This window comes from Sciurus carolinensis, chromosome 14 (assembly GCF_902686445.1).
Source record: "Sciurus carolinensis chromosome 14, mSciCar1.2, whole genome shotgun sequence".
Taxonomy (NCBI): domain Eukaryota; kingdom Metazoa; phylum Chordata; class Mammalia; order Rodentia; family Sciuridae; genus Sciurus; species Sciurus carolinensis.
Window position 1 is genome coordinate 986,784 of NC_062226.1, and position 27,884 is coordinate 1,014,667.

Here is a 27,884-nt window from a genome sequence, read left to right on the forward strand (position 1 = left end):
CCGCCCCGCCGCCTGCCTGCCTTCCTGCCTGCTTTCCTGCCTGCCTGCCTAGGGGCGCCCGGGCACTCCTGGAAAAATGTTTATTTGTGTAACATGCGCGGGCGGTACTACTTCTTCTTCTTCTTGGCCATCTTGAGCTTCCCCTCGATCAGTCCCTGGGCCTGTTTCTTGATCTCGGCCCGCGACGGGACGTAGCTGTGGTCCATGTCGGCGAACTGGAAGGTTTCTGCACGGGCGGGAGAGGGCCGCTGGCAGACCGACCTCGGGCCGCCACCAGCCCGGCTTGCATTCGCTGCCGCTTCCTACTTCCGGTGTCGGGATGCTGTGGCCTGTGTTGTCTGGCGCCTGGGGAGAGGCTGACCCCGGGCGTGGCCCATCCTTGGACGGGCAAGGACTCAAGGACAGGCCAGCGCCGAACTAACAACCTGGAACCACCTCCCTCATTTGACTCACCCAAACCAACGGTCCTCTGCCCTATGTCACGCAGGGCCAGGTACCAGGCCACCTGGGCCTGTTGGAATGAGTTAGTCCTAAGCTGCCCATCTGCCCTGCCTTTGGCCACACACAGAAACCCCACCAAATGCTCTGGCCCGGGTCTCCCCCTGTGGCCTTTGGCATGGTGTGCCCCCTCCTCTCATGAAAAGTGTCATATGTTCTTCTGTGGCGGTTGCCTTTCGTTGTCATAAGTCATCTCCATTAATCTAGTCCCTCTTAGCACCCTGGTCCCTCCAGGATATCCTGGTCAGACAGAGAGGCTATCCTCCATCCACTCTGCAGCTCAGACACTCTGATTGAGCTGTGGCCCCTCCCCGTGGCCAGGACCTTCTGAGGAGCCTCACCGATCATGTCCTCTTCTGCATCCTCAAAGGTGATCCTCATGTTGTGCTTCTCCTTCAGAGTTGAGGACTCCAGGGTGTCCCTCACCTTTGTGCTGACCTGTAGGGCAGTGCCTCTGTTACCTCAGAGGGGATCTGGGCCATGTGGGTGCCCCCTAGCCCAGGACTACCTCCTCAGTCCTGGACAGCATTTGCAGGCGGTCAACCAGATACGAGAGCTTTCCCTGGCAGTATGCCAGCTTGCTATGCAAGTCGAGGGTGTCAGAGGGTGCCACTTCTTTCTGTAGGCCAGAGGATGGTCTCATCTCCTCTCTGGCCCCACCCAGAGGCCCTGGGTACAGCAGCTCCTCCCTACTCTGCTGGTACCTGGGCAGCAGGCAGGGTGATGCCGATGAGCCGGATGTAGAGGTTGTCAATGCCTGTCTGCAGGGTCAGCAGCAGCTGCTGGCTCCGGGTCATGTTGTTGTGGGCCTGCTGGAGTCTGACTTCTTCCTCCTGCAGCATGTTCTTTATCTTGGACTCAATGGACTCAAAGCTGTGGAGTGTGAAGGGAAACACAGCAGGGGAGGTGGCACAGCCCCCAGGGTCCAAGGAAGGCCAGGGGGCCAGGTCTGCAGCTGGGTGCTGTGCTAACACCAGAGGCTCAGGCATTCAGATGCCAGTAAGTGTGTCCCCCAGCTTCTACGAAGCCACAGACTCATCATCCATGAGCTCCCAGCCGGTGCCACATGGCTGGCCCAGCAGCCCTGGAAGCTGTGTACCTGACAGAGCTGGGGATCTGTCGGAACTTGAGTAGTGCCTCCTCCAGTTCCAGCTTCTTCGTCAGTGCTTCCAGCTGTGTCCGCCGCTGTTCACAGTCCTCCATCTGCAGCTCCAGGCTCTCCTCTGTGTTCCTCTGAGCCAGGAAGCGACCGGCAATGTCCTGGCCAATCCAGGGTACAAAGGAGCAGGTGTGGGCCCGGAAAGGCAGAGGGACTCCTGCAGTCCTGGTTTCTCCTGAGCCCCTCCCTTTGGCCAGTGCAGGTTTTCTGTACCAGAGGCTCACTCATGATGCTGCCTGCTGCCTGCCACTCCCTGAGGGTTGGGGTGGGGTGGGGCACAGCTACAGGGCATGTGTGTCCTGGAACAGAACCTTCACAAGGGGTAGAGGATAATAACCCCAACTGTAGCCGAGGAGACCACGCATCACCTTGAGTCTCTTGTCTGATGATGGACAAGCTCATGTCAGGGCCATGCATAGGAGTCCAAGGCCCAATAACAAACCCAGGTTGGATTAAAATAAATGGGGCCCGTGGGAGGCAGCTGACTGCTGTGGCTCAAGCAGGTTGGGAAGGGGTGGAAATTGGAGGTGCAAGCTGTTCCTTAGCATTTGGATCCTCAGGTTCTGACAGGCTCCATGACATGCCTGGAACAGGGAGCGTCAGGATGTACCTGCTTTGTCCTGGGAGTACTCTCCACTACAGGCCGTGCCCGGCAGGCCCAACTCCTTCCATGCCTGAGAGCAGCATATCTGGGAACATCTGAGGGGCTCAGATTTCTGTGTCCTTTCCAGAGGGTCTGCAGGGCCTGGCCCAGCTCAGCTGCCCTCTTGCCAGGTCCTGGGAGTGCCAGGGAGTCTTACCCAGAGGTGAGAGCATCGCACAGCAGACTTGACCCTCTCCACCCACGCAGTCACCTCTGTCTGGTATCCAAGATCTGCTGTGGAGGTTTCTTTCTTCTTCACTGGGCAGAGAGAGGGAACAGAGTGTGTACATTCAGGGATGGCCATAAGAAGCCTCTGTAAACATCCAGCCATCGGGGAGGCCACCTGAGGAGCCAGGTGCCCCAAGTCACCTGTACCTGTGACTACTCCCTTCTCGTGGGCCCTTCTGGGGCACCCCAGGGGAGCCCCAGTGCAGAGAAGGGCAGGGAGCAGCATGGCACTCTGGGCTTCATGGAACTCTCAGAGGCAGCTCTTAGGAGTCACTGGGTGACAGCCCCTGGGTGCTGAGGAAGGGATCCCTTGGCCACACTGGCCAAGGACTCACAGCCTCTGCAGGGGCTATCTCCTTGGCTCTGGAGGCCCAGGTGATAGTAGGCCTCATGGTGACCTGACTGTGTGGTTCCAGCCAGAGCTGGTTTCTGGAGACCCTGGCTGCGGCAGGCAGGAAGCTCAGACTCACCCTTCAGAGTATCTGGGAGCATCATATTAGAGGGGAAGTCCAGGTCTGTCTGGCGCTGATGGGAGAAAGAGCAGGTGAAAGTGAACTTGGTCCTTGCAGGGAGTGGTCCTCCAGGTGGCCCTGAGTGGAGGGTCCTCTTGGCTCTCCCGTGCTGTGTGTATGGGTAGGTGGGTGGGGGTGCCTGCCAGGCCCAGCCCAGGACATACCCGGCGGTACTTCTCGCTGGTCTCCTTGGTATGGATCTTATCAATGAGCTTCTTCTGCTGGTTGAGCCGGTGTTCGCGGGCCCTGCGCTCCTCTATAAAGGATGCCTCTTCTTGCCTCATGTCCCTCTGGGAACACAGGTACACCACGGGGGTGCTGTCTCACCATGGCCATCCCTGGTCCTAGACCCAGTGGCCCATTTTTAGTCCTTGTCTCACTAGGTTCTGGAGTAGTGACTGAGGCTGTTGGCCATGCCCTTCTTCCTGGAAGCTCATGCCCATGGCTGCCCCATCCTCATGGGTACATACCCCTTTGCCTCTCAGCACAGGGACCCCAGGCTGGCACATGCTTGCTTTCTCTCTGCATCCCAGGCCCTGTACAGCACTCCAGACCCCTGCATGTCCACCTGCCTCCTAGCCTGCTCAACTTAATCCATCAAAGTGGACGTGACATGTCTAAAATCAAATTCATCATCTTCCCCCCAAAGCCTGGTCTCTTCCAGCAGAGCCTGCTGCCTTGATTCTGCTTACTGACACTGCTCTCTCCCTCTCCATTTCCAGTGCCAAAGACCACAGGAGTGACCTCTTAAAGACTTCTGCTGTTTCTGGCCACTGCCCTCCACCATAGGCTTGCCCAGGTGACCAGCACTCCTGTCCTGGGTCCTCCCAACCCTGGTTACCAGCATGCACCATTTTGAAGCACAGATTTGCCCATGTCTCCACCTCTTCCCAGGCTCCAGGTTAGGGGACCCCGCTGTCCCCACCAACTCCCACGCTGCACCTCTGCAGTTCTCTCTCCTCTGGCCACATGTACCTGTGCAACAATGTCCTTTGCTTTTCTGTCCCTTCTCCTGAGCTCTGGCTGCCCCTGGGTTTTGCTGGATCTTTCCTTCAGAACCTACTGAAGCACTGCATCCTTGGAAAGCCAGCCTGGACCTCCCCTGGTAGTCAGCAACTCAGATGGACTCCATGACACCCTACACCTCTCTGCCATAGTGGCCCAAATGATGTATGATGTTTTTTCAGGGACTAGTGGACCAGCCCTGCCCACTTCAGAAGGGTGGGCATGCCTCCCCAAGGCCTTTCGGGGGTCTTGGCACAGGGTGGGTCCATGGGGGCCACTGCCCTGACCACATCCACCTTGTGACTGCCAATGGGAGCTCCTGCCCCCATGCTATGGGTGGGCAGAGCACCTGGTGGGACAGACTGCTGGAGCCTTTCAGGGACTGCTGTGGTGTGGACATGGGGGTGTCCTGATGGGCCTGGGCCACACAGATTTGAGAGAGCCAATGGTGGAGGCCCCAAGCCCTGCGGCCTAAGCTCACCTTGACCTCATCAGTAATCACTATGGCTTCTTGGGACATGACCGTCATGTCCGACAGCTCTGAGCAATAGTTGACCACCAGGTTCTGCAGCTTGTCTAGCTCTGTTGGGTATCCTGCCAGCACCTGCAGAGAGTGGGCACAGGCAGGTGGGCATGTAGGCCACAGGCAAATTCAGTGCTGCCCACACTACATGCTGTCTTCCCTCAAGCCTCTCTGATTCTCTTGTGGCCTCAGAACAGAGTGAACCTGGCCCTTCCTCAACCCTTCACCCTGACTGTGTGAGCTATGAGGATAGTGATGGGATCTGATCTGTGGCCCCAGCCTACAGCAGGGCACAGAGCAAATGAGAGACATGTCCTGGGAGAAGCAGGCAGCCTGGAGATTTCCCACTGCCCAGGCCTGAACATGGTAAGGAAATAAATGTTTTATACCAAGAAACACTGACTCTGGAATCCAGAAGGGTTTGTTTGGGGTCAACTCCAGTCCTAAGGGGAGCAGAGGGGCTTGAAACATGGGCTTAGCGTTAGAGAACCTGGGCTCAAAGCCAAGGCCACTCCTGTCAGCCAGCTGTGTGACCTTGGGAAAGTAACAACGTCTCTGAGTGTCCATGTCTGCAAAAAGGTCATACTAGTTCTTTTAGAAGATTGCTGTCAGCATCAATGGAGAATGTAAAATGGATTCTTTAGCACAGGGCCAGGTGCATAAATGTCAAAAATAATTTAGCTATTAGTATTTTGTTGTTAATAATCACAAATGCCCAATCATGGCCAGTTTTTTAAAAAAGTGTGTATAGCTATGAGAATTTTTTAAAAGTGTGAAAAGAAGAAGGCCATACAGGGAAGACATAAAGCATGCCCAGGGGGAAAATGTATGGGGAAGGGCCAGGAAGCAAAGGTGGCAGGGCCTCCAGGTGAGCTTCCAGCACCAGGGCTGGGGCAAGACAGGAAGACGGGAGGATAGAGCTGAGAGCTGGGCACAGGCTGGGGTTGGGGACTAGACTGAAAAGGAAGAGCTACCCCACCCGGCCTCTCAGCTGAGCCCAGTCTTAGGGCTTCCCTGCGCACTTTCCCAGGCCCTGGGCTCTCAGGCAGGCCCAGCACTGTTCTCAGCACCCGTTCCCTGATCCCATGCTCTGAGATGTGGGAGGCTGAGGGGCAGTACTCAGCCTCCTCGAAGCGGGTCTTGCCATCGGGGGCCAGGATCTATTATCTGCTGGAGTGGGTGACCGGGTGGGCAGGTGAGCAGCAAGATGCGTGCCCAGCAGACCTCCAAGGTACAGAGGTGCCCGCTCGGTACCATTTTAGGGAAATTTCTGAGGGGCAGGCTGGTCTCTGACCCTGAGTTCACACTAAACCATTTCCTATGTGTGGGAAAGTCCAACTTGTTTGGCTACACTCCACAATATGCATTTTTAAAAATGAAGCTCTTAGAAGTTTCCAAGGCCTGGGGGCGGCCCCGCCCCGCCAAGGCCCAGCCCTGAGACCCGCCCCCACCCCGCCTGGCCAGCGCGGGGAGAAGGGCTCACTTTCTTCAGGTAGTCCAGCAGGCCTAAGTACAGCAGGTGCATGTTCTGGCAGGTGGTGATCTTGACCGTGGTCTTTTCGATGTTGTTCTCCAGCTGGCGGATGACCTGGGTCAGGCGCAGGGTTCATTGAGAGCGCCTGGGGGCAGGCCAGCCAGAGGCACAGATCCTACCCAGCGGAGGGTTTCTCCCAAGGGGTCGCTCCCGCCTGGCTGCGCCTCCTCCGCCGGAGTCCCGCCCCTTCAGAGGACCTGCCCTGCCCGCTGAGTCTCCTTCAGACCGAGGAACCCCTTGCCGCAGGGTCCCGCCCCGCCGACAGAGCCCCGCCCCTAAGGCCCCGCCCACCATGAGGCCCCGCCCCGCTCGCGGAGCTCCGCACCCGAGGCACCTGCAGCATCCGCTTCTCCTCCTTGGTGGCATCTGACTGGTTCCGCAGGCTGGCCAGCTCCAGTTGCATGCTCTCCAGCCTCTGCCCGCGCCGCCGCACCAGGTGGATCAGCACGTTGTGCGCGTTCACACGGTCGAAGACGTACTTGCGCAGCTTCTCCCGCGCCACCTGGGTCGGGGAGGGCGCCCGCGCGTGGGTGAGCGATGGGACGCCGCGGGGCACCCTGGAGGGACGCGTGGCTGCCCTACAGGAACTCTGGGATGGGACTTTGCCCTTCCCTCCTCAGGCTCCTGAGCGCCGTTTAGTAGGGGTGGGTCGCGGGACGGGGCGGGGCCAGGGATCCGCCCCGGCCCGCCAGCCTCGGTACCTCCATGGTGCTGTGGCCGTGCGCCATCCTCGTGTGCACGTCCTTCTCGCAAGCTCTGGAGATGATCCACTGGTCGTACTGCGGAGTGGCGGCGGCTGAGTCGGGCGTAGGATGGCCCCCAGCCGCCGGCCCCTGCAAGCATCTCCCTGAGACCTCTTCTACCCTATGCTAACCCAGCACCAAGACTTCTGGCTCCTGGGTCCGCCGGAGGAGAGCACTGCACGATCCGTCCTGGCCACCCCTGCTCAGACTTTGGGGTCTGGAGAGGAGCGCCCGAGGCCCTGCGGCAGGACTGCGTTCACAGATGCTAAGCCCTCCCGGTGGGTAGTGGGGAACCTGCCCAGGGCAAGGTCACAGCGAATCTCTCCCCACACGCCCCCTGGCTCAAGAGAGGAACGGGCGGGGGATGAGGGGTGTGTGTTTCTTCAGCACGAGCCCGCCCCCATCCCCAGCTAGCGAGGAGGGGCGGGACTTGGGCACCTTCTTGGCCAAAGCCCAGTCCTGGGCCCCACGGCGGATGTTGCTGCGCAGAAGGGCCAGCGTCCCCTTGTTCTGTGCCATCTTTTCCTTCACCCCCTGGATCTGGAGCGCCCGACATTGCTCTGTGGTGACGGAGAGGACAGGGTGGCCAGGGTGTGAGCCAGGGTGTGACCAGGCTGGGAATTCAGGGCAGGGAGGCCAAAGAAGGGTATGGGAGAACCAACACTGGCCCTCCTCCCACTCTTCCCTGGGAGAAACAGGCTCCATTCCTCTGCAATGGTGATCTGCAGGGCCACCCGTGAACGGGGTGCTGGACAGTGGAGAGGGCGAGGCCAAAACCGGGAATGGGGGCATCCTTACTCTCTTCCGAATAAGCTATCTGCAGAAGCAGGCAGGTCCTTCCTGTCTCTCCAGCTCTGGTGCTTCAGTTGCTCTTATGCTCATAACTCCCCTTTAGGTCCCCTCCTTCATCCAGCCCCCTCCCATGGCAGACCCCTTAGATTCCTTCTCCCAGCCAGGACTCAGGGATGGGAGTGGGGGCATTAGTTGGATAGCCAATTGCCCCTCCATGTCCTGGTGTTAAAACTGAAGGTACTGGCCCAAGAACCAGGAACCAAGAACCCCTGGTCCCTGCAGGCCAAGCATCAGCCAGTGTGGGACTCACCTTGGAGCCGAGTGATGGTCTTTAGCTCCTGCCCCTCCACATCTGCCTCATGCACCTTCATGATGGCTTTCAGGGTCCTTCAAGATCCCTGTGTGATTCCCACTCTCCCTCTGTGTTACCTGTTCAACAGAGCCAAGGCTCAGATTGTCCCTGGAATTTCAGACCATTGTGATGGGTGTCAGGGTTCTCAATGCTCAGGGAATCTGGAATCCCCGCTCCTCCAGCCAGCCTCGGGATCACCTGTGGACATTTGCCCTAATGGAAAAGTCTGTGGTGGCTGCTCACTGCTTAGGATCTCTGTGGTGTCTAGGAACCTCTTTCCTTAGTGGTGGTGGGTGATATGTAGTGGTCTGGCATGGCACCCCACTGTACCCCTGCACCTTCCACATTCCCTCCAATGTCCCTAGGCTGCTTCTATAGTCTCTGGACTGTCTTCCAAACCAATTTTGTCATTACCTTGCAGGAACTCTGTCCCTCTACCAAGTTCAAAGTCCACGCCTTGGATGACCTGGCTTACCCCTACCCCAGCTCTGGCCCTCACTTCCACACTTCTCCCAACTTCTCCTGTGCTGCTTGCAGTCCAGCTCCGCTGGCCCCCACATCCCTCAGAACCCCTGGGCCTTTGTTCAGAAGTTACTTACTCCAGGAGGGTCAGCTCCCCGCCTCTGTACCCCACCCCTTCCCCTAGAGTGGTGTGCATGGAGGAATGTACAGCCTGGAATGCTGTGGCCACATAAGATGAATTACCTTCCCCAACCCTGTGTGCATGAGTCTTCCCTAACAAAGCACCTCAGATCAGCAACTCACACAACAGAAGTTTATTCTTAGTCCTGGGGCTGAAGTCTAGGATCCAGGTGCCAAAGGCTAGTTCCTCTGAGGCCCGAGTCCTTGCCTTGCAGACAGCTTTCCCCCGTGCCTGGATGTAGTTGTCTATGTATGTTTGTATCCTGATCTCCTCTTGTAAGAACACACACCTGTCACATTGGATTAGACCCCCCATGACCCCATTTAACCATATGTACCTTGTTGGAGACCCTGTCTCGTCGTGTCCTGAAGTACTAGGGGACACAATCAGACCACAACATGCACAACTTAGCGATTGGCGGTGCTAGCTCTCCATTCTCCCTTGGGTATCGACTCCCTGAACTTCAGTGGGACGTGAGGCTGGCCAGAGCAAGCCTGCCTTCCTGGGTGTCCTTACCATAGACCTGATATATGAACTCAGCTCTGCCCAGTGGTGTGGAAGCAGAAATGGTAGGTGACACCTGGCACCATGACTGGAGTTGGGAATGGAGAGAGCAGGCTGAAAGGAGCCTTGGTTCTTGATTGGCCTCCCTGGCCCACTACTGCAATCTGAAGAGTTTGTCCTCCAAAACTGCCCCCAGAGTTTAATCCCACTGTTAGGTAATGAAAAGCTGGAAACTTATTGGACTGTGGTGTTCAGAGGTGGGGATCTCTGGGAAAGGAGTAAGATTAGATAAGATCAGCAGGGTGGAGCCCTCCTGATAGAATGCTTGTCGCCTTGCAGGAAAAAGAGAAAGAACAGGATACACATGTGCTGTTGCTCACCAGGAGATGCCCTAGGCCACCTCTGGACCTTGTCAGCAAAGTGACCATCACCATATGTGACCTCTCAAGCTTTGACCAGATTTGGGCCAAAATACATCCCTGGTTTTTACATGTATGGTGTGTTGCTGGCAAGAGGAAATGGATTAAGGCACCACCCACCTGGACTGTAACAGGAAAGAAAAATAAAATTCTAGTTTGTTTAAGTCACTGTTATTTCAAGCCTGCTGCCATTCTGTCTCCCACTAACTCAGACATTCTGAAAGACCGGCTCCAGGATGCAAGGGCTGAGCTAGGCTGACCAGTCAGTGCGCCTTCTATTACTGGGAAGTGGAAGTTTGGACAATCTCTGCCTTTTTCTTTGTGGACTTGGTGATGCAGGCTGTATGGCCTATTCAGCTTTCCTTTTCCATGGGGAGGAGACTTCAGCAATGGGTGAATTTGGAATGACAGGGAGGTGAGGTGGGCACAGCCACACCTCCAGACCACCTCTGCTCTGCTCCTTCAGTGAATGTGTGGTTACAGACCCCACACAGAGAGGCCTCGGAGCCAGCAGGAATGCCCAGTTCTGGAGTTCTGCATCAAGAACTTCCCTTGCACATCCTCTGAACCAGCTATATTGTCATAAAGATGACATTTGATCTTTATTGTTTTTCCTTTGGTAGTACTAGGAATTGAACCCAGGGGTGCTCAACCACTGAGCCTTTTTTTTTGACAGAGTCTCATAAGTTGCCCAGGCAGGCCTCAAACTTGTGGATCCTGCTTCAGTTTCTCGAGTGATCTCATCTTTGCTCTACCACTGAACTATACCACTTGCCCTTTTTTGTTTGGTTTTTGAGACAGTCTTGTGAAGTTGTGAAGACAGAGGGTGGCCTTGAACTTCCCATCCTCCTGCCTCAGTCTCCCAAGTCACTGGGATGGCAGGCGTGGACACAGCGTCTGCTGTTTTCTTCTCTTTGCCCCTTTACTCTCACTTGCTTTAGAGTTCAGGTGGGAAAAAGGACAGCCATTTATTAGCCTCACATGGCCAGTAACAGTAGTCTCCCTGAACTTGTTGTGGGTGTAGGGGCTGGAAAGGGGACACCAAAGTACCCAAGAGTGCACATGTCCCTTCCCCCATGTGCAGGCTGCCGTTTCTAAATGTGTATGCAACAGGGCACAACCGTTTCTGGCTCACAGTGTTCACCCTGTTTCTTGCTGCCCCACAGGAGAATGCCCACCCACAAGAGCCCTTCTGAGCCGACCTCCTGGGCAGGTCCTGGTTTGGGGGAAGAGCTTCGACAGGTATATGTGCAGAGGACATAGAACACTCTAGGTGGGGAAACCTGTGTGAGGCCAGGGGACCAGCGGAGGGCTTTGTTCCAGGGGCCTCCTTGCTCTGGATCCTTTGTGCCCTGGGGGACGCTCTTAGCTTCGTGGATCTGTAAGAGGCAAAGGGAGACAGCTAGAACCACATGCATGGTCACTCAGGATCCCTGCCCCATTTTACCATAGCAAAAACTGAGTCCTGTAACCAGAACGACAAGCCTGGGATTTATCGGCCCGGTAAAGGATTGGGGTCTCCTGGTTCAAGTGGCTCTTTTTGGGTACCCACACTGCTGCTGTGCCTTCTTCACTCTTCTGTCTCAGGTCACACAATTCTCCAAGTCTCCCGCCTGTGAACGTAGCACTCAACTCTTGTCTGCTGTGCCCAATCCAGGTCTGGACCCTCCAGAATGGCAGGCCAAGGAAGCAGGGACTGGAGGGAAACCCCTGCCTAACCTATCACGTGGGTCCCCTGGGCTTGCCTCCCTAAAACTCCGGGCACTAGAACTAAGGTTTCTGCTTCTTGCTGCCTGCATGCCCTCTCACCTGTGCCCGTGTCTCCGGGAAGTTGCCCAGTCTCCAGGAAGAGCCAGAGGTTGCTGCATTTCTGCGACTCCACTCTTGTCACCCCATAGCTTGCCACAGAGCCTGCAACTGGGAAGCAGGAAAAGGAGGGTGGTGGGCTGGGGGTGCTCAACCTTTGTACTTCTCATGAGGGAACCTAGACACAGGCCACATCTGGGTAGACATGGGCATGGAACCTAGACACAGGGCTTCTATGCAAACTGGAGACTCAGCCAGAGGCAGGAGTGCTGGAACCACAGTCCCATATTTTCCACAGAAAGCCACCCTTGCTTAAGACCCAGTCACCTCTGCTACTCTGGGGCACTTCAGGGCCAGGTGAGCACTCTGGGGTACCCACCCACAGCCATCAGCACGCTCCACTGCGCCGGGTACCGGAACTTTCTCTGAATGAACATCTGCAGGCAGAAGGTCACGCCGGTCCCTGCCAAGAGCCAGGGTCCAGTAAGCAGGGCTGGCTGGGGACCACCTGGGTGCCCCCAGTGCACCTGCTCAGTCTTTGCTTGGCGCCACCTGCTGGGGAGTCAGGGTGGGACAAGCGGGTGCGTTTTTTGGCGCTGCAGGACACCTGGACCCAGCCTACCTGTGACAAAGGTGAACACGCCCTTCATGAAGGCGTTTGACTGGCACGCAGCATATTCCCCGAGTCCCTGGGAGAGGGAAGGAGTTCGAGGCTCAGTCCTCTCTCCCTCTTCTCTCACCGCCCTCCAGTCCCTCCTTTGGACAGGGCCTGGTCGTGGGGGAGTTAGAAGCTGGGGACTGAACACGTCCCACCTCCCGCTAAGCCCACCAGGGACGCCCCATGCCCGGGCAGGAGGGTGCCCCTTCCGCCCCTCCTCCCTGCCGGGGCACCCCAGCCAGCCCCCGCCTCGCTCAGCAGCTTCTGAGGCCTGGGGCCACGTTCTAGGCGGGTCTTCTCACCGGATGTTTGGCGGCCACGGCCTCGTCGACGCGGGACAGGCCCAGGGTCACCATGGTGGCCCTGTGGGAGGTGCCCGCCCGCTGAGGCCGGCGGAGAGAGGCGGGGTCGGGAGTGGGAACGGCGGGGGGCGGAGGGGTCCCAAAGTACGCCTGCGCGAGCGCGGTGTGGGCGGGGTCGTAGGTCCCAAAGTGCGCCTGCGCGAGCGCGGTGTGGGCGGGGGGCGGTGGGTCCCAAAGTGCGCCTGCGCGAGCGCCGTGTGGGCGGGGGCGGGGGCGGGGGCGGGGGCGGGGGTGGTGGGTCCCAAAGTGCGCCTGCGCGAGCGCGGACAGTTGCTCTCTTCGCTGGCAGAGTAGTGGTCGCAGTTCCTGTTATTTATTGCGCTGGGGGTCTGCTTAAGGACTGTACTCGAGGGTTAAATCTCTGGAAAGCAACCCTGAGTAGTGATTTTTTTGGAATCATTATTTAGCAAAGTAATTTAAAAAATACTGCTAACGCCCATTCTTGGTGCCTGTTCTGTGCTGAACCTGGGGTCCCACAGAGGACTCAGAGCCCCTGCTCTCAGTCTGGCTGACTGCCACTGGCCTCAGACCCAGAAGCGTGGGGGCGCACAGGAGGCTCTCAGAGGGAGACTGCTGAGGGCCCCCAAACGTGGGAAGCAGCAGTGGGGGAGCAATGGACAGTGTGTGACGAGGGAGGACCCACGGCCTTGTCCAGGAGGCCGGCGGGGATCAAGGACGTGTCTTTCTGGATGCAGAATGCTGGGACTTGCCAATGAAGTGTGAGATGAAGAGCAGGAAATTGAGCGAAGGAGAGTAGGTAATGAATTTCAGGGGAAATGCACTGGGTTTGAGGAAAGACAGAAGAAATGTTTAAAAACAGGCAAGAAGGAGATGTAAAAGAAGGATAAAGAAATATGATTTTAGACTGAGATTCCTAGACTTTTCCAGGCCTGCCACTCTTCAGTCCAGTCTCTTTCCCAGGCCTGTCACTTCCCAATTTCTGGAAGATCTGTAAATCAAAGTTATTGGGAATTCAATCACTTATAAAAATTACTTGTGCACTGTTAATTAACCCACCAATAAATAGATTTAAATAAAGAGAGCTATGACATTTTAAGAGATCTATAATTTAGGGGACTTTCTAATGTTATCTACCTCTCAGATCATGGAGACCAGCTTAGTCAAAGGCTCCTGAGAATGTCCAGACTGACATCATCTCCACACACCTTCCCATACCCACCTCCCACTGCGAACCCGCAAACACATCTCTCATTCTAGAGAGGGCTGGTGTTCTCCCTGGGTGTGAGCTCTTGCTCTCTTCAGGGAGTCTCTGTGCCTCTACTGTAAGTAATGTACAAAGCTGCTCTCCCCGCCCATTGTGGTGCAGCCATTTTCCCCGCCTCCCAATCACTTGTCAATCGTGAACATCCTAGCTAGCTATTGGTTCATCAGTCAGCTTGCAAGTATCCTTCTCTGTTATTGGTCCCCGTGTTAGCCCAGCAGAATTCAACTGCTTTGGGTAGCTACCTGCCATGTTTTCTCATCCTTCTCTCTCTCCTACTCATCCTCTCATTTTCTCTCTTACTCTGCAGGGAGGCACTTTGTTTAATAAACTCCCTTATGTGATTTTCCATGTCTGGCATGGTTTTCGTGGGATCCCTTACACTGTATGTTCTGCAGTTCCTTTCCATGTGTGTGTAAAGGACTCTGCTGGTCCTGAGTCAAGTGTCCCCTCTCTTCAAGGAAGTTTTTGGGATCCTACCCCAGAGAGCTCTCTTCTTCGGTGACAGGTTTGTCTGACTTGCTGGGAGACCCCCTGGAGATCCCTAAGCCACAAGTTCAGTTGGGGGGTGCATCCAAGTGGTTTTCTCCTGTTGGGCTCAGATAGTGTGAACTGGATGGGTTTAGGTAGAGCTGGTTAGGATTTACCAGGTGAGTATGCCTGGGTATGAAGTTTGGTGAGTTGGTTCTGGTACTTCCAACAGGCTAAAGGCGGAGGGGCGATAAGGGGGCATGTAGTCAAGGTTCAGGAACTTGGAGGCACCCAGTGGGGTAGCACGTTGCTGGCGTGGGGACAGAAGAACAGTGATTTGAAAGCTAGTAGGTGAGGTGGTGGTGAGGCGGCCAGGGCAGGAGGCTGGGCCTGGGCAGAGCAGAGGTATGACCAAGGAGCAGGGGGGCTGAGGCGTGCTGCAGCCACCGCTGGTGCTGAGGGTTGGTGGGAGCATGAGTGTGTTGCTAAATAGTGGGAGGTGGAGATGCCAAAAGCAAGCGGGTGGTTTGGGGAGCAGATGTGTCCTCAGGGCTCTGCAGGGGAGGAGGAGCTGGGCCCTGGGCAGAATGGGGTGTGAGGAGCAGTCATGCTGAGGGCTGCAGAAGGCCGGAGCATGGATCCTGCTTGGCAGCCATGGTGAAGCCACAGAGATGATGGCACTTGCAGTCTGGTCTGCCGAGGTCTCTCTCCTTGGCTTCAGGTGGTGCCTTCTCCCCTTCCTCATAGTCTTCCCTTTGTGCCCATCTGCTCTATGAGGGTTGAAGGAATGTGCCTCAGGATTGGGGGAAACTGTTCTGTGGCCTAGCAACATGTTTGATCTTTTGTGGGGTTTTCCAGGAACCCCAGCCTCGGGCGTGGTCAAGATGGCGCCTGACGCTGAGCCGACGGCGGCCAGCTATACAGTAAACAACCAGCGAATTCCAATAATTGGCTAGTTAATGATGTGACTAGGGCATGCCCCCCCCCTCGTGCACCCGTCCTGTGCCTGCAGCTGTCCGCGTTTATCTCGTGTACTCTCCCCTGATTGACTGAAGTGTATATAAGCCTGGTGGGTGGGAGAGTAGTAGAGAGAAGCTGAGGAAGGGACGGAAGAAGCGGAAGAACCGGCGGCGACGACGGCGGCGACGGCGGCCGCGGCAGCAGCGGGAGCGGAGCTGGAAGGAGGGAGTACGCGGGAGTGGAAGGAGCTGGGAAAAGGAAAGCTGAAAGTGCGAAGAAGTTAGGGGTAAGAGAAGCGTAGGAAAGAACCTGTGCACAATAAACTTCCAAAGCTTCAGACGTTTGCCGTGTCTCTCTCTGCGGCCAGAGGGGACGCGACAGCTGGTGCCGAAACCCGGGACTATAAAAGGGACAAGGTAAGATATCTTAAAAAATTTTTTTTAACAAGCTAAACCGGTTATAAAAAAGTCAAAAAAGGTAAACAGGTAAAAAAGTCAAAAAAGGTAAACAGGTAAAGAAGTCAAAAAAGGTAAACAGGTAAAAAAGTCAAAAAAGGTAAACAGGTAAAGAAGTCAAAAAAGGTAAACAGGTAAAGAAGTCAAAAAAAGGTAAACAGGTAAAGGAGAGGCGCCTCGACGTTCGCGGTATAGCGACTATCCGGATACGCGGAATGCGGTCCAGTTAAAGGGTATCAGGACACGCTATCAGCGGTCCTGGGGGCACGCGGAATGCGGTCCAATTAAAATAAAAATAAGGACACACGGAAGGTGGTCCGGTATCGGGACACGCGGTCTAATTAAAGTGAAAGTAGAAACACGTTTGAAGTGGTCCTACGTGAAAAGCCGCTATAAAAATTTTAATGCGCACTTGATAGTTTTCCCTCCAGCAATCTCCTTGTTCCTGGTAGCTAGGCCACTGTTATTGTAATTACCATAACTAAAGCTATTCAAATTAGTAACAATGGGGTCTGAAACGTCTAAATTCAGAATGCAGTTACCCCTTAGGGAGTTATTGAAAAACCATGGAACCCCATTGAAGGAGAGGACAGCTAAAGTATTTCTTGATACTGTGGAAAGAATTTCCCCTTGGTTTTTGGAGGAGGGCCTTTTGAATACCCTACAGTGGGAACGGCTGGGGAAAGACCTTCGTATAGCAGATAGGCAAAATCCTTTGCCAGTAGGCACTATGGCTATTTGGTCTCTTGTTAAATCCTGTCTGCAAGATAAAAACAAAAAACCTTCACTCATTGAGCCTTTAGCTGAGGGAAGACAGGTTTTGGAAGAAATAAAAGAGGAGCGTTCATATCTTTCTCAAAATTCAGAAAAAGGAACTAACTCGGATGAAGAACTATCGGAAGGAGAATTATCGGGAGAGGAATTGGAAAAAAGAGTACAAAGATTAAAACTAGATAAACAGCCCCCTCTAGTGTCCGTGTCGCCTAGTGCACCTCCCATAAATAGGGAACTCCCTCATGAAGCGTCCGGCTTCGGGTTACGCACAGAATGGAGTCATCTTGGATCTGTAGCGTATTCTGTTTTTGAGGATACTCAAAATCAAAGATTCCACCAACCCCTAGACTTCAAAATAGTCAAGCAGTTAAAAGAGGCAGTTTGTACATATGGTCCTCAGTCAGCCTTTACTATAGCCTTGGTAGATACTTTGACATCATTAAACTTAGTGCCCCAGGACTGGACTAATCTTGCTAGGGCCGCTCTGTCTGGGGGACAGTACCTCATGTGGAAAACATCATGGCAAGAAATATCTATGGATACCGCCCGCCGAAATGCGGCAGCGGGAAATCCCCAGGTCGATAGGGACATGCTTATGGGTGTAGGACCGTATGAAACCCTTCAGGCACAGCTTAATTATCATCCAGCAGTCTATGCACAAATTGCCGTGGCTGCAACCAAGGCCTGGAAAACATTACAAGGAGCAGGAGATTTGCAGGGCCAGTTGTCAAAGGTAACTCAAGGGAATAATGAGCCCTATGCGGATTTCGTTGATAGGCTAATTCAGACGGCATCACGCATCTTTGGAGATGCAGAGCAAGCCATGCCCTTAGTAAAGCAACTGGCCTACGAACAAGCTAATAGGTGGTGTAGGGAGGCCATAAGACCATGGAGAAACAAAGACTTGTCCGCCTACTTAAAAGTGTGTAGAGATGTAAATGATACTTCGGCGCAGAGCGGTGCCTTTGTAGCAGCCATAGACAGACAAACCACCTTGTTATCTGCCGCACTTGCACAAGCCCAGGGGAGACCCCCTCAAAGAACTAATAAAGAGTCCTCAGGATCGTGTTTTGTGTGTGGACAGATGGGACATCTAAAAGCCACTTGTCCAAACAAAAGGCTGTTCCTTGCTCAAGGTGGGAACATCTATACAGGGAATAGTTCGGGAATCGGACCTGGGTTATGTCCAAGATGCAGAAAGGGAAATCATTGGAGCAGTGCCTGTCAGTCTATTAGAGATAGGGAAGGTAATTTTTTAGGTTTAAATCCTAAACTTCAAAAAAACGGGAGACAGGGCCCTCCCCGGGGCCCGCAACAAATATACGGGGTGATTCAACAAGTTCCCCGACGGTGGTATCCTCCCACAGAGAAGGGGAGCGCAGGGCCACCTCAGGGAGTGCAGGATTGGACATCTGTGCCACCTCCAGACTCATACTAACCCCAGATATGGGGGTGCAGATGGTTGATACCGACTGGCATGAAAAAATCCCACAGAACAGTGTAGGGCTATTACTAGGTAGAGGTTCCTCAACACTTAAAGGACTTATAGTACACCCAGGGGTTATTGATCCTGATTTCACTGGACAAATAAAAGCCTTGGTCTCTTCACCAAAAGGAATTACGGTCATCTCTCCAGGGGATCGCATTGCACAAATGCTTATATTGCCCAGTCAACATTCCTTATGGCCCAGTGAAAATACAAATAAAAGACAAGGAGGTTTTGGATCAACAGGAACCACTTTAATAAACCTTACTATGGATATGGAACAGAGGCCCCTCCTAAAATTAAAAGTGGGAAATATGGAATTTACAGGTTTATTAGATACGGGGGCAGACAAAAGCATTATCAGCGCAATGGTCTGGCCAAAGCACTGGCCATTGATCACAGCAGCTCAGAGCTTGAGAGGCTTAGGAGTAGCAGAGAGCCCCAATCAAAGTGCTTCCTCATTATCATGGAAAGATACAGAGGGACACACAGGAATATTTCAACCATATGTCTGTAATGTTCCTATTAGCCTATGGGGACGAGATGTCCTGCAGCAAATGGATATGAAACTCACCACTGATCAGATTTACCAAGGGACTCCTGTAAGAAATATGTTACAAAATATGAATTATGATGATAAAAAAGGATTAGGAAGACATAGCCAAGGATCTACCCAACCACTGCCTTTACCCCCACCAAAAAATGATTCTCATGGATTGGGTTTTCCTAGGGGCCACTGATAAACCATCAATCCCTATAATATGGAAAGATGATAAGCCTCGCTGGATTCCACAGTGGCCCCTAACAAAAGAAAAGCTAGAGGCAGCTCATAAGTTAGTACAAGAGCAGGTGCAAGTAGGTCATTTACAACATTCTACCTCTCCTTGGAATACTCCAATATTCTTAACAAAGAAAAAATCAGGAAAATGGAGGTTATTACATGATTTAAGAGCCATAAATGAACAAATGTACCCTATGGGACCCATCCAATGTGGACTCCCTCTTGTTACTGCACTACCAAAAAATTGGCTTACTATTATTCTGGATTTAAAAGATTGCTTTTTCTCTATACCCTTGCACAAAAATGATTGCTGGAGATTTGCCTTTACTTTGCCCTCTCTTAATCACACTCAGCCTGACCAGAGATTCGAATGGACTGTGTTGCCTCAAGGTATGGCTAACAGTCCTACTATATGTCAAATATACGTAGATAAAGCGTTAACAACTACTAGACAAAAGTTTAAGAGATTGTTGATTTATCACTATATGGACGACATACTTATTTGCCATTCAGAAAAAGAAGTTTTGTTAGAAGCATTACAATTTATAACTCAAGCATTAGAAAAGAGAGGACTAACGATAGCCCCTGAAAAATTACAATTAGAGGAGATCCAAGAATATTTGGGTACAAGGCTCACTGCTACTACAGTCAGACCAATAAGGTTGACCATCAGGACAGATCAATTGAATACCTTAAACGATTTTCAGAAACTCTTAGGTGACATTAACTGGATCAGATCCTATTTAAAATTATCCACAGGGGAATTAAAACCTTTATTTGATATATTAAAAGGTAATCCTGACTTGAATTCCCCTAGGAAACTTACTCCTGAAGCACGGATATCCTTACAGCTAGTAGAGAATAGACTTCAGCAGTGTTACGTTGATCGTTGTGATCCTACTCAACTATTAAGTTTAATCATAATCTCAGAGAAGCATACCCCTTTTGGCATAGTTTGGCAAGGAGGACCTTTGCAAAGTATAAATCTCCCTAGCTCTCCGGCTAAAACATTGCAATCATATCCCCAAGCTATTGCTCAGGTAATATTCAAGGGAATAGAATCTTGCATTACTGTTTTTGGAATCCATCCGTCTATTATTATAACTCCTTATTCCACTCAGCAAATTAAGTGGTTAATTAATAATGATGATGATTGGTCAGTATTATATTGTACCACTTCAGCTCAGTTCGATAACCATTACCCCCAACATCCCTGGATTCAATTCTGTAAAAATACTCCCATAGTTTTCCCAAAAGTGACTAGTGTCCAGCCTCTTAAAGACTGTGTAACCATTTTTACTGATGGCTCCAAAAATGGAGTAGGTGCAGTACTTATCGGTAAACAACTTCATACCATAATAGTTCCACCCAACTCCGCGCAGGTTACTGAACTTGCAGCTGTAATATTAGCCTTTAAATTGGCAGATAATCAGCCATTCAATCTTCTATCTGATAGCTTATATATCGTTAACGCTTTACAGGTTCTTGAAATGGTACCCCATATTTCTTCCATGTCCACGGTAGCTTCTTACTTTACTACGCTACAAAACCTTATCCTACAGCGTAAACATCTATTCTATGTAGGACATATTAGAGCTCATTCTAATTTACCAGGACCTTTGGCCAATGCTAATGACTTGGTAGATATGGCCACCAAATCAATTTTTGTCTTTTCCATAGAGGAACAGGCAAAACTCTTTCATGAAAAATTTCATGTAAATTCCACTACTTTGAGCAGAAAATTTCCTATATCTAAATGTATGGCTCAACAAATAGTAAAAAATTGTCAACATTGTGCTCCTTTAATCCCAGTACAATCCTTTGGAATTAACCCTAGGGGACTGCTGCCTGGTCATATTTGGCAGATGGATGTAACCCATATTTCTGAATTTGGTACTGTTAAGTATGTACATGTGTCAGTAGACACTGCTTCAGGAGTCATTATGGCTTCTGCTCATTCTGGAGAAAAAGTGAAAGATGTCATTCAACACTGCCTACAAGCATTTGCTGGCTGGGGCATACCTAAAGTTATTAAAACAGATAATGGTCCTGCTTATACTTCCAAAAGCTTCCAGTTGTTTTTACAAACATTTAACATCCAATCAGTCACTGGCATCCCCTATAATCCTCAGGGACAGGGCATTGTGGAAAGAGCACATCTTACTTTAAAAAATTGTTTAAATAAACAAAAAGGGGGAATAGGAGCCTCCTACAAGTCTCCTAAAGATAAACTTAACTTAGTTCTTTTCATTCTAAATTTCTTAACTCTGGATAGGGGCGGCCATTCTGCAGCTGATCGACATTATAATCCCCATAATACTTCTCAAGTATGGGCAAAATGGAAAGATATCCTGACAGGTTGTTGGAAAGGACCGGATCCAGTCCTTCGTTGGGTCCGAGGGTCTGTTTGTATTTTCCCACAGGATCAACTGACTCCAGTCTGGATTCCAGAAAGGCTGGTCAGAGTTTTACAGCATGCAAGTGATGCTGCTCCTCCTCACAATGGCGAGTCTGAGCCTTCCTCCAATGACAAAAACTCAGACGGAAAGGCAAACCCGGAACCTATGGGCCATTGTTAGCCTGGCCATATTTTTCATTTCTGACTAACATATTTTTTATCCTTCCTTTTCTTGTTTTTCACCAATTTCTCTACAAGTCTGTCAATTCTACTGATGATTTTTCAGGTCATGCTGTTTTTGGTGACAAGGATATTTCTAGCCTTTCTTTGCCTTAACAGGAGGAATTTCTGCACTTTGCCGTTGGAATCATGCTACAAATCAGACCCAGAGTAGAGCAACTCGTTCTGCTGACCCCAGCTGTGATATTGCTTTTCCTCCCACGTCAGCTTGTGTATTTCCTCCCTTTTATGTTTCTGCCAACTAACATTTCTAATAATACCTCTTAACTGTTAACTGTGTCCTATCTCTCACAATACTGGAATGGTTCTTTTGCCACCTGTGCAATTTGCACATTTCTATCTTCCTACCAGTCCTAGTTTCTGTTGCAGATATAGAATTGCCAGTGCTATTATCAAGAAGCAGGAGAGGCTTTGACATTGCAACAGCCGTGATCACTGCCACCACAGTCCTTGCAGTAGCAGCATTGACACAACCACAACAACGATCATTCGGCCGAGAATGCAGTTGCAGCCTTACAGACCATAGAGACTCTATCAGAGAATGGACTCATTATAAGAATAAGTGGATGCTTTGCAAGAACTTTTGGGACTGGGATGCGTTTATTCCCTGAGAGCTGCTTTGTGTTACCCATATTGTAACTCTATTGGGATGTATATTGTTTCTGTATTTGATATGGCTATAAGGTTCCTCTTCTGTTTATAGAATTGTCAAACAGTGGGCAAGCTTAGGAGCTATGGTGGTACCCCTCTGCCTTGGCCTTCTTCTCTTCGTTCGTTTTGGCATGCATCTGCAAACTAGCCAATAGAGAGATCAAATTATTTTTCATCAGGCCATGACCGCCCTAAAGGCCGACAGCCCCCCATTAGTATGGCTCTTGATGCTGGATCGGTAGTCAAGGACGGGTAATGAAGGAGGTGGCTGTGTACCAACCTAAGACAGGAGCTGCAGCATGCTCTGCAGGCTCTGATGACGGGTAAGGACATATGCTGACCACTCAGCCTAAGACAGACACGGTCCCGAGCCTTAGTTTGATATTAAAGAAGGGGGATCTGTGGGGTTTTCCGGGAACCCCAGCCTCGGGTGTGGTCAAGATGGCGCCTGACGCTGAGCCGACGGCGGCCAGCTATACAGTAAACAACCAGCGAATTCCAATAATTGGCTAGTTAATGATGTGACTAGGGCATGCCCCCCCCCTCGTGCACCCGTCCTGTGCCTGCAGCTGTCCGCGTTTATCTCGTGTACTCTCCCCTGATTGACTGAAGTGTATATAAGCCTGGTGGGTGGGAGAGTAGTAGAGAGAAGCTGAGGAAGGGACAGAAGAAGCGGAAGAACCGGCGGCGACGACGGCGGCGACGGCGGCCGCGGCAGCAGCGGGAGCGGAGCTGGAAGGAGGGAGTACGCGGGAGTGGAAGGAGCTGGGAAAAGGAAAGCTGAAAGTGCGAAGAAGTTAGGGGTAAGAGAAGCGTAGGAAAGAACCTGTGCACAATAAACTTCCAAAGCTTCAGACGTTTGCCGTGTCTCTCTCTGCGGCCAGAGGGGACGCGACAATCTTTCAGGGCTTGAGGGGATCACTTAACAGCCTCTCAGTGCCTGGAACGTTCAGGGCCAAGCTTGGGCTCAGGCCTGTAGGGAACACATGCAGCTGGCATGTCTAGAATGGGAATTGAATCACCCACTCAAGAGGTGCTACCCTTCCCAGAGCTTTCCAGAACCCACCTAAGAAAATGATCAAGGAAACAGCAGGTCTCTTTCTCAATGATAAATAAATAAATAAATAATAAAAAGGGCCCAGGATAGCTCAGTGGAACACAGCCCCTGGGTTCAAAACAAACAAAACAAAACAAAAACTAGTAGCTCTGATTTGTGAAAATAGAAGGTCTGATGGTCCATTTTCAAAATATAGTATTCAGCCTTATTTGGATCCAGTTGTAGACATTTTAATTATAGTCCTTCCTTTTGACCTGCCACAATTTAAAAATCAGCGAGATGTGTAACTTGTACCCTGGAGTCCTCCACTCAGGGCGAAAGGCAGAGCTGTGCTGGGTTTAAATTGGCAGAATGCTGCGTAGGCGGCCTGCTGGCCAGGTTCCAGTGGCACTCTTTCTTCCTTGCTCACCCATTTTGGAGCACGTGTTTGATTTCTTGCAGGACCTAGACATTTCTAAAGATCAGAGGTGGGGGCCTGAGCTTAATGCCTCACTTTGATAGGCTTATTTCTCCCTTGTAGTTAAAGAGTTTTTCTTTTGGGCCCAGCAAGGTGGCCCACACTTGTAATCCCAGTGACCTGGGAGCCTGAGGCAGGAGGATCACAAGCTTGGGGCTAGCCTCAGCAATTTAGTGAGAACTTCAGCCACTTGGGAAGACCCTGTCTCAAAAAATTGAAAGGGCTAGCAGGTGTAGCTCAATGGTAAAGTGCCCCTGGGTTCAATCCCCAGTACCAAAATAATAATAAATGATAATGATAAAATTTAAAAAGACTGATGGTTGCTTTCTTAGTGAAAGTGATGCATGTTCCCTGTGACATCAAGAGCAGTGCATTGCTCCTAAAAGTGAAAAGCACTTGCAAACCCAGCAGCACCATCGAGGGCCCGGACCTTGGGCAGAGGAGCTGCAGGGTGGGCAGCAGCTCCTGCATCTGCTCCTTCCCAGGGCTCTGGGGAGGTGATGGGCTGGGCGTCACCCCCTTGTCCTGGAAGAGCATGGACCACATCCAGCGCCCACCTGGACCCACTCCATCTCTCCCAGGCCCTTGGTGCAGTTTTGCAGTCTTCCCTTGCTCCCTAGTTCCCACTGCTAAGGGCCACCCAGCTCTGTGGCAGCTTTGGGTCCCCAGCCAGAGGAGAAGTGACCTCCGATGTTCTAAGCTGCTCCTGGTCACTGGCCTAGGTTAAGGTGCTGTTACCTCCTGCCCCAGAGCTACAGGGCTGCACCCTAGTCCTTGCCTGGTGCATCTTTCTGGGGGTGGGAAAACTTCTGGGTGGGCTGGTTTCCTGAGAGTGAGGGGAGGTCCCCTGGGCCTGGGTGGGGATGATTCCTCCCATCGGGATCTCCTTGGGCCCTGGATTCTTTCTGTTGTCGTCTTTTTGCGGTTCCACCTGTACAGGGGTCTCTGAAACCCACAACCGCAGGGTAACCATGCTCGAGGTTTTGTAGGAGTCTCAGGTTGGGCATGTCCTCACCCAGTGAGGCTGCAGCCTCCTTGGTACCTTTCTCCTCTGGAGAGGTAGGGTGGCAGCCTGGTCTCCAGAGCCAGAGCCCCTGTCCCTCCTTCTCTGGGCTATGAGTCCCCCAACACTCTGACATGTGGAATGAGGACTGGGCATGGTGGGGGCAGGAAGCTGCAGGTCCCTTCCAGGGTTGCATCTTATGAACCCCACACAGACCAGAAGGGGCTCCAGGGTCCCACCTCCCTTGTCTGCTCAAGACTGCCATTGGAGACAGTGAGACTCAACCTTAGATCCAGGAGCTGACCTTCTGATCCCCTTCTAGGATGGCCTTGGTCACTAGGTTCACCTCTGGCTCCAGGTTGGCGGGTGGCACATGTAGCTCCTGGTTCTCCTGTGGGAAGGGTCAATTCTTACACTCTGGGCTCCTTGAAGGCAGGTTATGTCTGTTGGACCCAGAACTGGGTGGAGCAGAGCCATATCCCTATAGCCCCATCTGCCTTCCTGGGCACCCTGAAGCGTGAGGGGTTGCTGGGCCCTATCCCTGCATAATCCCAAGGCGTCCCTGATATGTCTTGGTCAAGGGAACCCTGTGTCCATCCAAAAAGCAGGAAGTAGACTTCAGATACTGCCCAGGAGATGGGGGCTGGCCATTCTTCAGGGTGAGGCCCACTCCCAGCAGGCCCAAGGTGAGGGTCTGTGGCAAAAGTTGGCCCCTGCCACTAACCCTTTTGCAGGTAAAGTCAGGAGAGGACCCCCAGGGTTGCCTCAAAAGTGGTGGAATGGGGAGAGGGGTTTGGGAGAGGGACCTCATGATTCCGACCCTCCAAGGTGGAAGCCATTGGAGAGGCCTGAAGGGGTCCACCCCTCTGGATGCAGGTTAACCTGGGGCTCTGCCTTGGTGTGTTCAACCCTGCCACTCTTCAGGCAGCTGGGAGCAGGGTGGAGGGGCTCCCTCTTCCCTCCTGCCCCTGCATTCATCTCCACCTCTATTCATCTCCCCTCTTCTCTGCGGAGCCCCAGCCTCACCCTCTGTCTCTCCTCCACCCCTCTCCTCCAGGACTGCTGGTCAGTGGAAGTTGCCCCTGGCTGAGCCCCTGGACATCTTTGGACACCTAGCCTGGTGCCCCTCCTCTGCCTTCCACACATCGAGCCTGCAGCCTTGGTGACCTGTCTATCCAGGGGCCTTTGGGGATGTGTTTCCACCTGACCAGGGCAGCTGGGTGTGGGGGCTCCCCTGTACCAGCCCCCTCTCAGTCTGCATGCTCCAGGACCATATCTCCCTCCCACCTGGGCTCTGGAAGAGATCTGGGGTCAGGGTGGACTCCTGGTGATGACAGTTCTTGTCCTGCTTAGCTGACAGATTGGTACCACCGCACTGAGTGGCCAACCTGGTGAGGCCCTGACAGCCCCTGGGAGCTGACATGGAGAACAGAAACTTTCTTGTCCTGGGCTGCCAGGAGCCAGTCCCAGCAACTCGCAGTTCCCTGAAAGACAGGTGGGTCGGTACAGAGGACTGACACGAACCCCTAGAGCAACTTGAGGTAAGTGCTGCTCAGATTTATTTCAGCTCTTCTTTTATAGTATTAAGTGAAGCAGGTTAAACAAGATCCAAGTTATAGAGAAATTACCACAAGATCTGTCATTGACCACACTTCCCAGCAGGTGACTAACACAGAGCAGGTACCTTAAGGCCACCTTTCTATATTCACTTAAAGTCACTCACATGAGCATGTTACAGTGAAAGGAATTCTCCTTTTTTCATCCTACTGACCTTTGTTTACCCTCTGGTGTCAGACTTGTTGTCAGCATAAAAACTCTTATTTTGTTTGAAGCTAATTTTACCAAACTGCTAAGCAAAACACACACCAGTCTTCAGCTCATATTATTATGCTTTTGATTTAACCTTAAAGGTCTACTCTATTACCTAAACAAGTTCAGTTAAAACTAAGTTAGGTTATTTACTGCCAAACAATCAGTGTACTTAATTTTATCCTATTATTCTTTATGTCATTGATTTGTCCTCTACCTATTGTAATATACATGTGGGACCTAAGCCAGCATAAACTACTCATAACCAGTTAACATGCAATGAGGGCATTTGATCTTAAGATAATATTTTTCTAGTTGTTCGTGTATGCTGTTTCTTTGTTCTTTAGTCCTACATTTCCAGGGTGGCTCTTGACGGCCAAGCCTTTAAAGGAAGGCCAAATATTGGACATTTACCATAAATATTAATTATTTATTCACCATTTCATTGCACATTCCTGTATAGGGAAGAGGTGGATCTGTGGGAGGTGTGTCCTTAAATTTATTCACTTGTTTCCCTCTAGGTGGATTCCACAAATGTCCCCCTATCTTGTAAGCTAAGTGTAAGGCATCCCACGAATCCCATGCTGGACACAGGAAATCACATAAGAGGGTTTATTAAGCAAACAGAGTGTCTCCCTGAAGGGTAAGAGAGAAGATGAGAGGGAAAGAAAGGGAAAGAGAAAGGGCGCATGCTAGAGAGTGGAAAAGCGAGGAGGAGAAAGTGAGTGAGTCAGGGGGAGAGAAAAGCAAGAGAAAAGATGGTGGGGTAGCTACCCTAAAGCAGTTGAATTCCGCCAGGCTAACGGGACCAATAACAGAGAAGGATACTTGCAAGCTGACTGATGAACCAATAGCTAGCTAGGATGTCCACAGACTGACAGTAGTTGGGAGGCAACAGAAAGGGCAGGGAGAGCAGCTTTGTACATTACATTCCCCCATTTGTTTTTTAAGAAAATCTTTTGTTCTCCAGTTCTTTCTGAAGCCTTCTCTCTCCTTCCTGCCTAAGTGACTGGGGCTGGTTTTGCAGGTGAGATATAAAAAGTCCATTCTCCTTCCAGATTTCCAAAGGCAGATGGTTTTTATGGACTTCATTTCCTCAATTTGACTGATCCCCTGTTTGTACACTAACTGCGTGTCCCCAATTGTGCTTCATTCACCCCTCTAATTTTAGGAACTCCTTTACTGCTGTAGGAAAAGGGGGGCGATGACCGTTCTGGCTTCTTCATGCTGGAAGAGGGCAGCATGGGGCAAGCAGTTTGGAGTTCCTTTTTTAGAAATCGGGTTAGTCAAGGGGTCCATGGTAGAAGTCTGGTTGGGGAACAGCAGGTTGTAAAGGCATCTGGGGATGGGTGCTTCTGTGAGAGAAGAACAAAAAGACATGAGTACTGAAATGAGATTAATATGATATAAATGTTGCAGAATCTGGAACATGCCAATGAATCCCTCACCAGGGGGTGGAAGAACTGAGAAGTTGTTCCCATAACAAGACCTAGCAAAGGCTGGAGAGGACAAGACCTTTATTTGGGAACTTTAACATTGTCCAGGTTATCAGGAATGTAACCTGTATTTAGTAGAGATCTCTATACTTCTGTTACTTAGGGCTAGATAATCATACTAGCAGACATAGATTAAGCCTACTTGTATAGCTTAGAAAGATCTGTAGGCCTTAAACTGACTAAAAATCTCTGACTCTGGCAGTTTCTCTTGATAGTTATCAGGTACATTTGCCTAAGAATCTC

At 51.7% G+C, this 27,884-nt stretch overlaps 2 protein-coding genes across 7 annotated transcripts; both read right to left on the reverse strand.

The window, feature by feature from the left end:
• Positions 1-10: 10 nt before the first annotated feature.
• Ccdc183 (coiled-coil domain containing 183) lies at positions 11-10,362 on the reverse strand. Of its 6 annotated transcripts, XM_047525682.1 has the most exons (15): positions 8,755-10,362; positions 7,948-8,066; positions 7,284-7,405; positions 6,804-6,881; positions 6,437-6,604; positions 6,052-6,156; positions 4,527-4,649; positions 3,205-3,330; positions 2,999-3,053; positions 2,458-2,558; positions 1,598-1,758; positions 1,203-1,371; positions 1,007-1,117; positions 840-936; positions 11-226 (listed from the first exon to the last, which is right to left on the reverse strand). In XM_047525682.1, the coding sequence occupies exons 2-15, from the start codon at positions 8,006-8,008 to the stop codon at positions 108-110; spliced, it is 1,596 nt and encodes a 531-aa protein (XP_047381638.1). In that variant the 5' UTR covers positions 8,009-8,066; positions 8,755-10,362; the 3' UTR covers positions 11-107. The 6 variants fall into 6 exon arrangements, with proteins under 6 accessions (XP_047381638.1, XP_047381641.1, XP_047381636.1 ...); XM_047525685.1 differs by lacking the exon at positions 1,007-1,117; XM_047525680.1 differs by having other exon boundaries at positions 85-936.
• Positions 10,363-10,504: 142 nt separating this feature from the next.
• Positions 10,505-12,481, reverse strand: Tmem141 (transmembrane protein 141). Its single transcript, XM_047525687.1, has 5 exons — positions 12,322-12,481; positions 11,984-12,050; positions 11,741-11,824; positions 11,365-11,472; positions 10,505-10,934 (listed from the first exon to the last, which is right to left on the reverse strand). The coding sequence occupies exons 1-5, from the start codon at positions 12,373-12,375 to the stop codon at positions 10,921-10,923; spliced, it is 327 nt and encodes a 108-aa protein (XP_047381643.1). The 5' UTR covers positions 12,376-12,481; the 3' UTR covers positions 10,505-10,920.
• Positions 12,482-27,884: the final 15,403 nt, after the last annotated feature.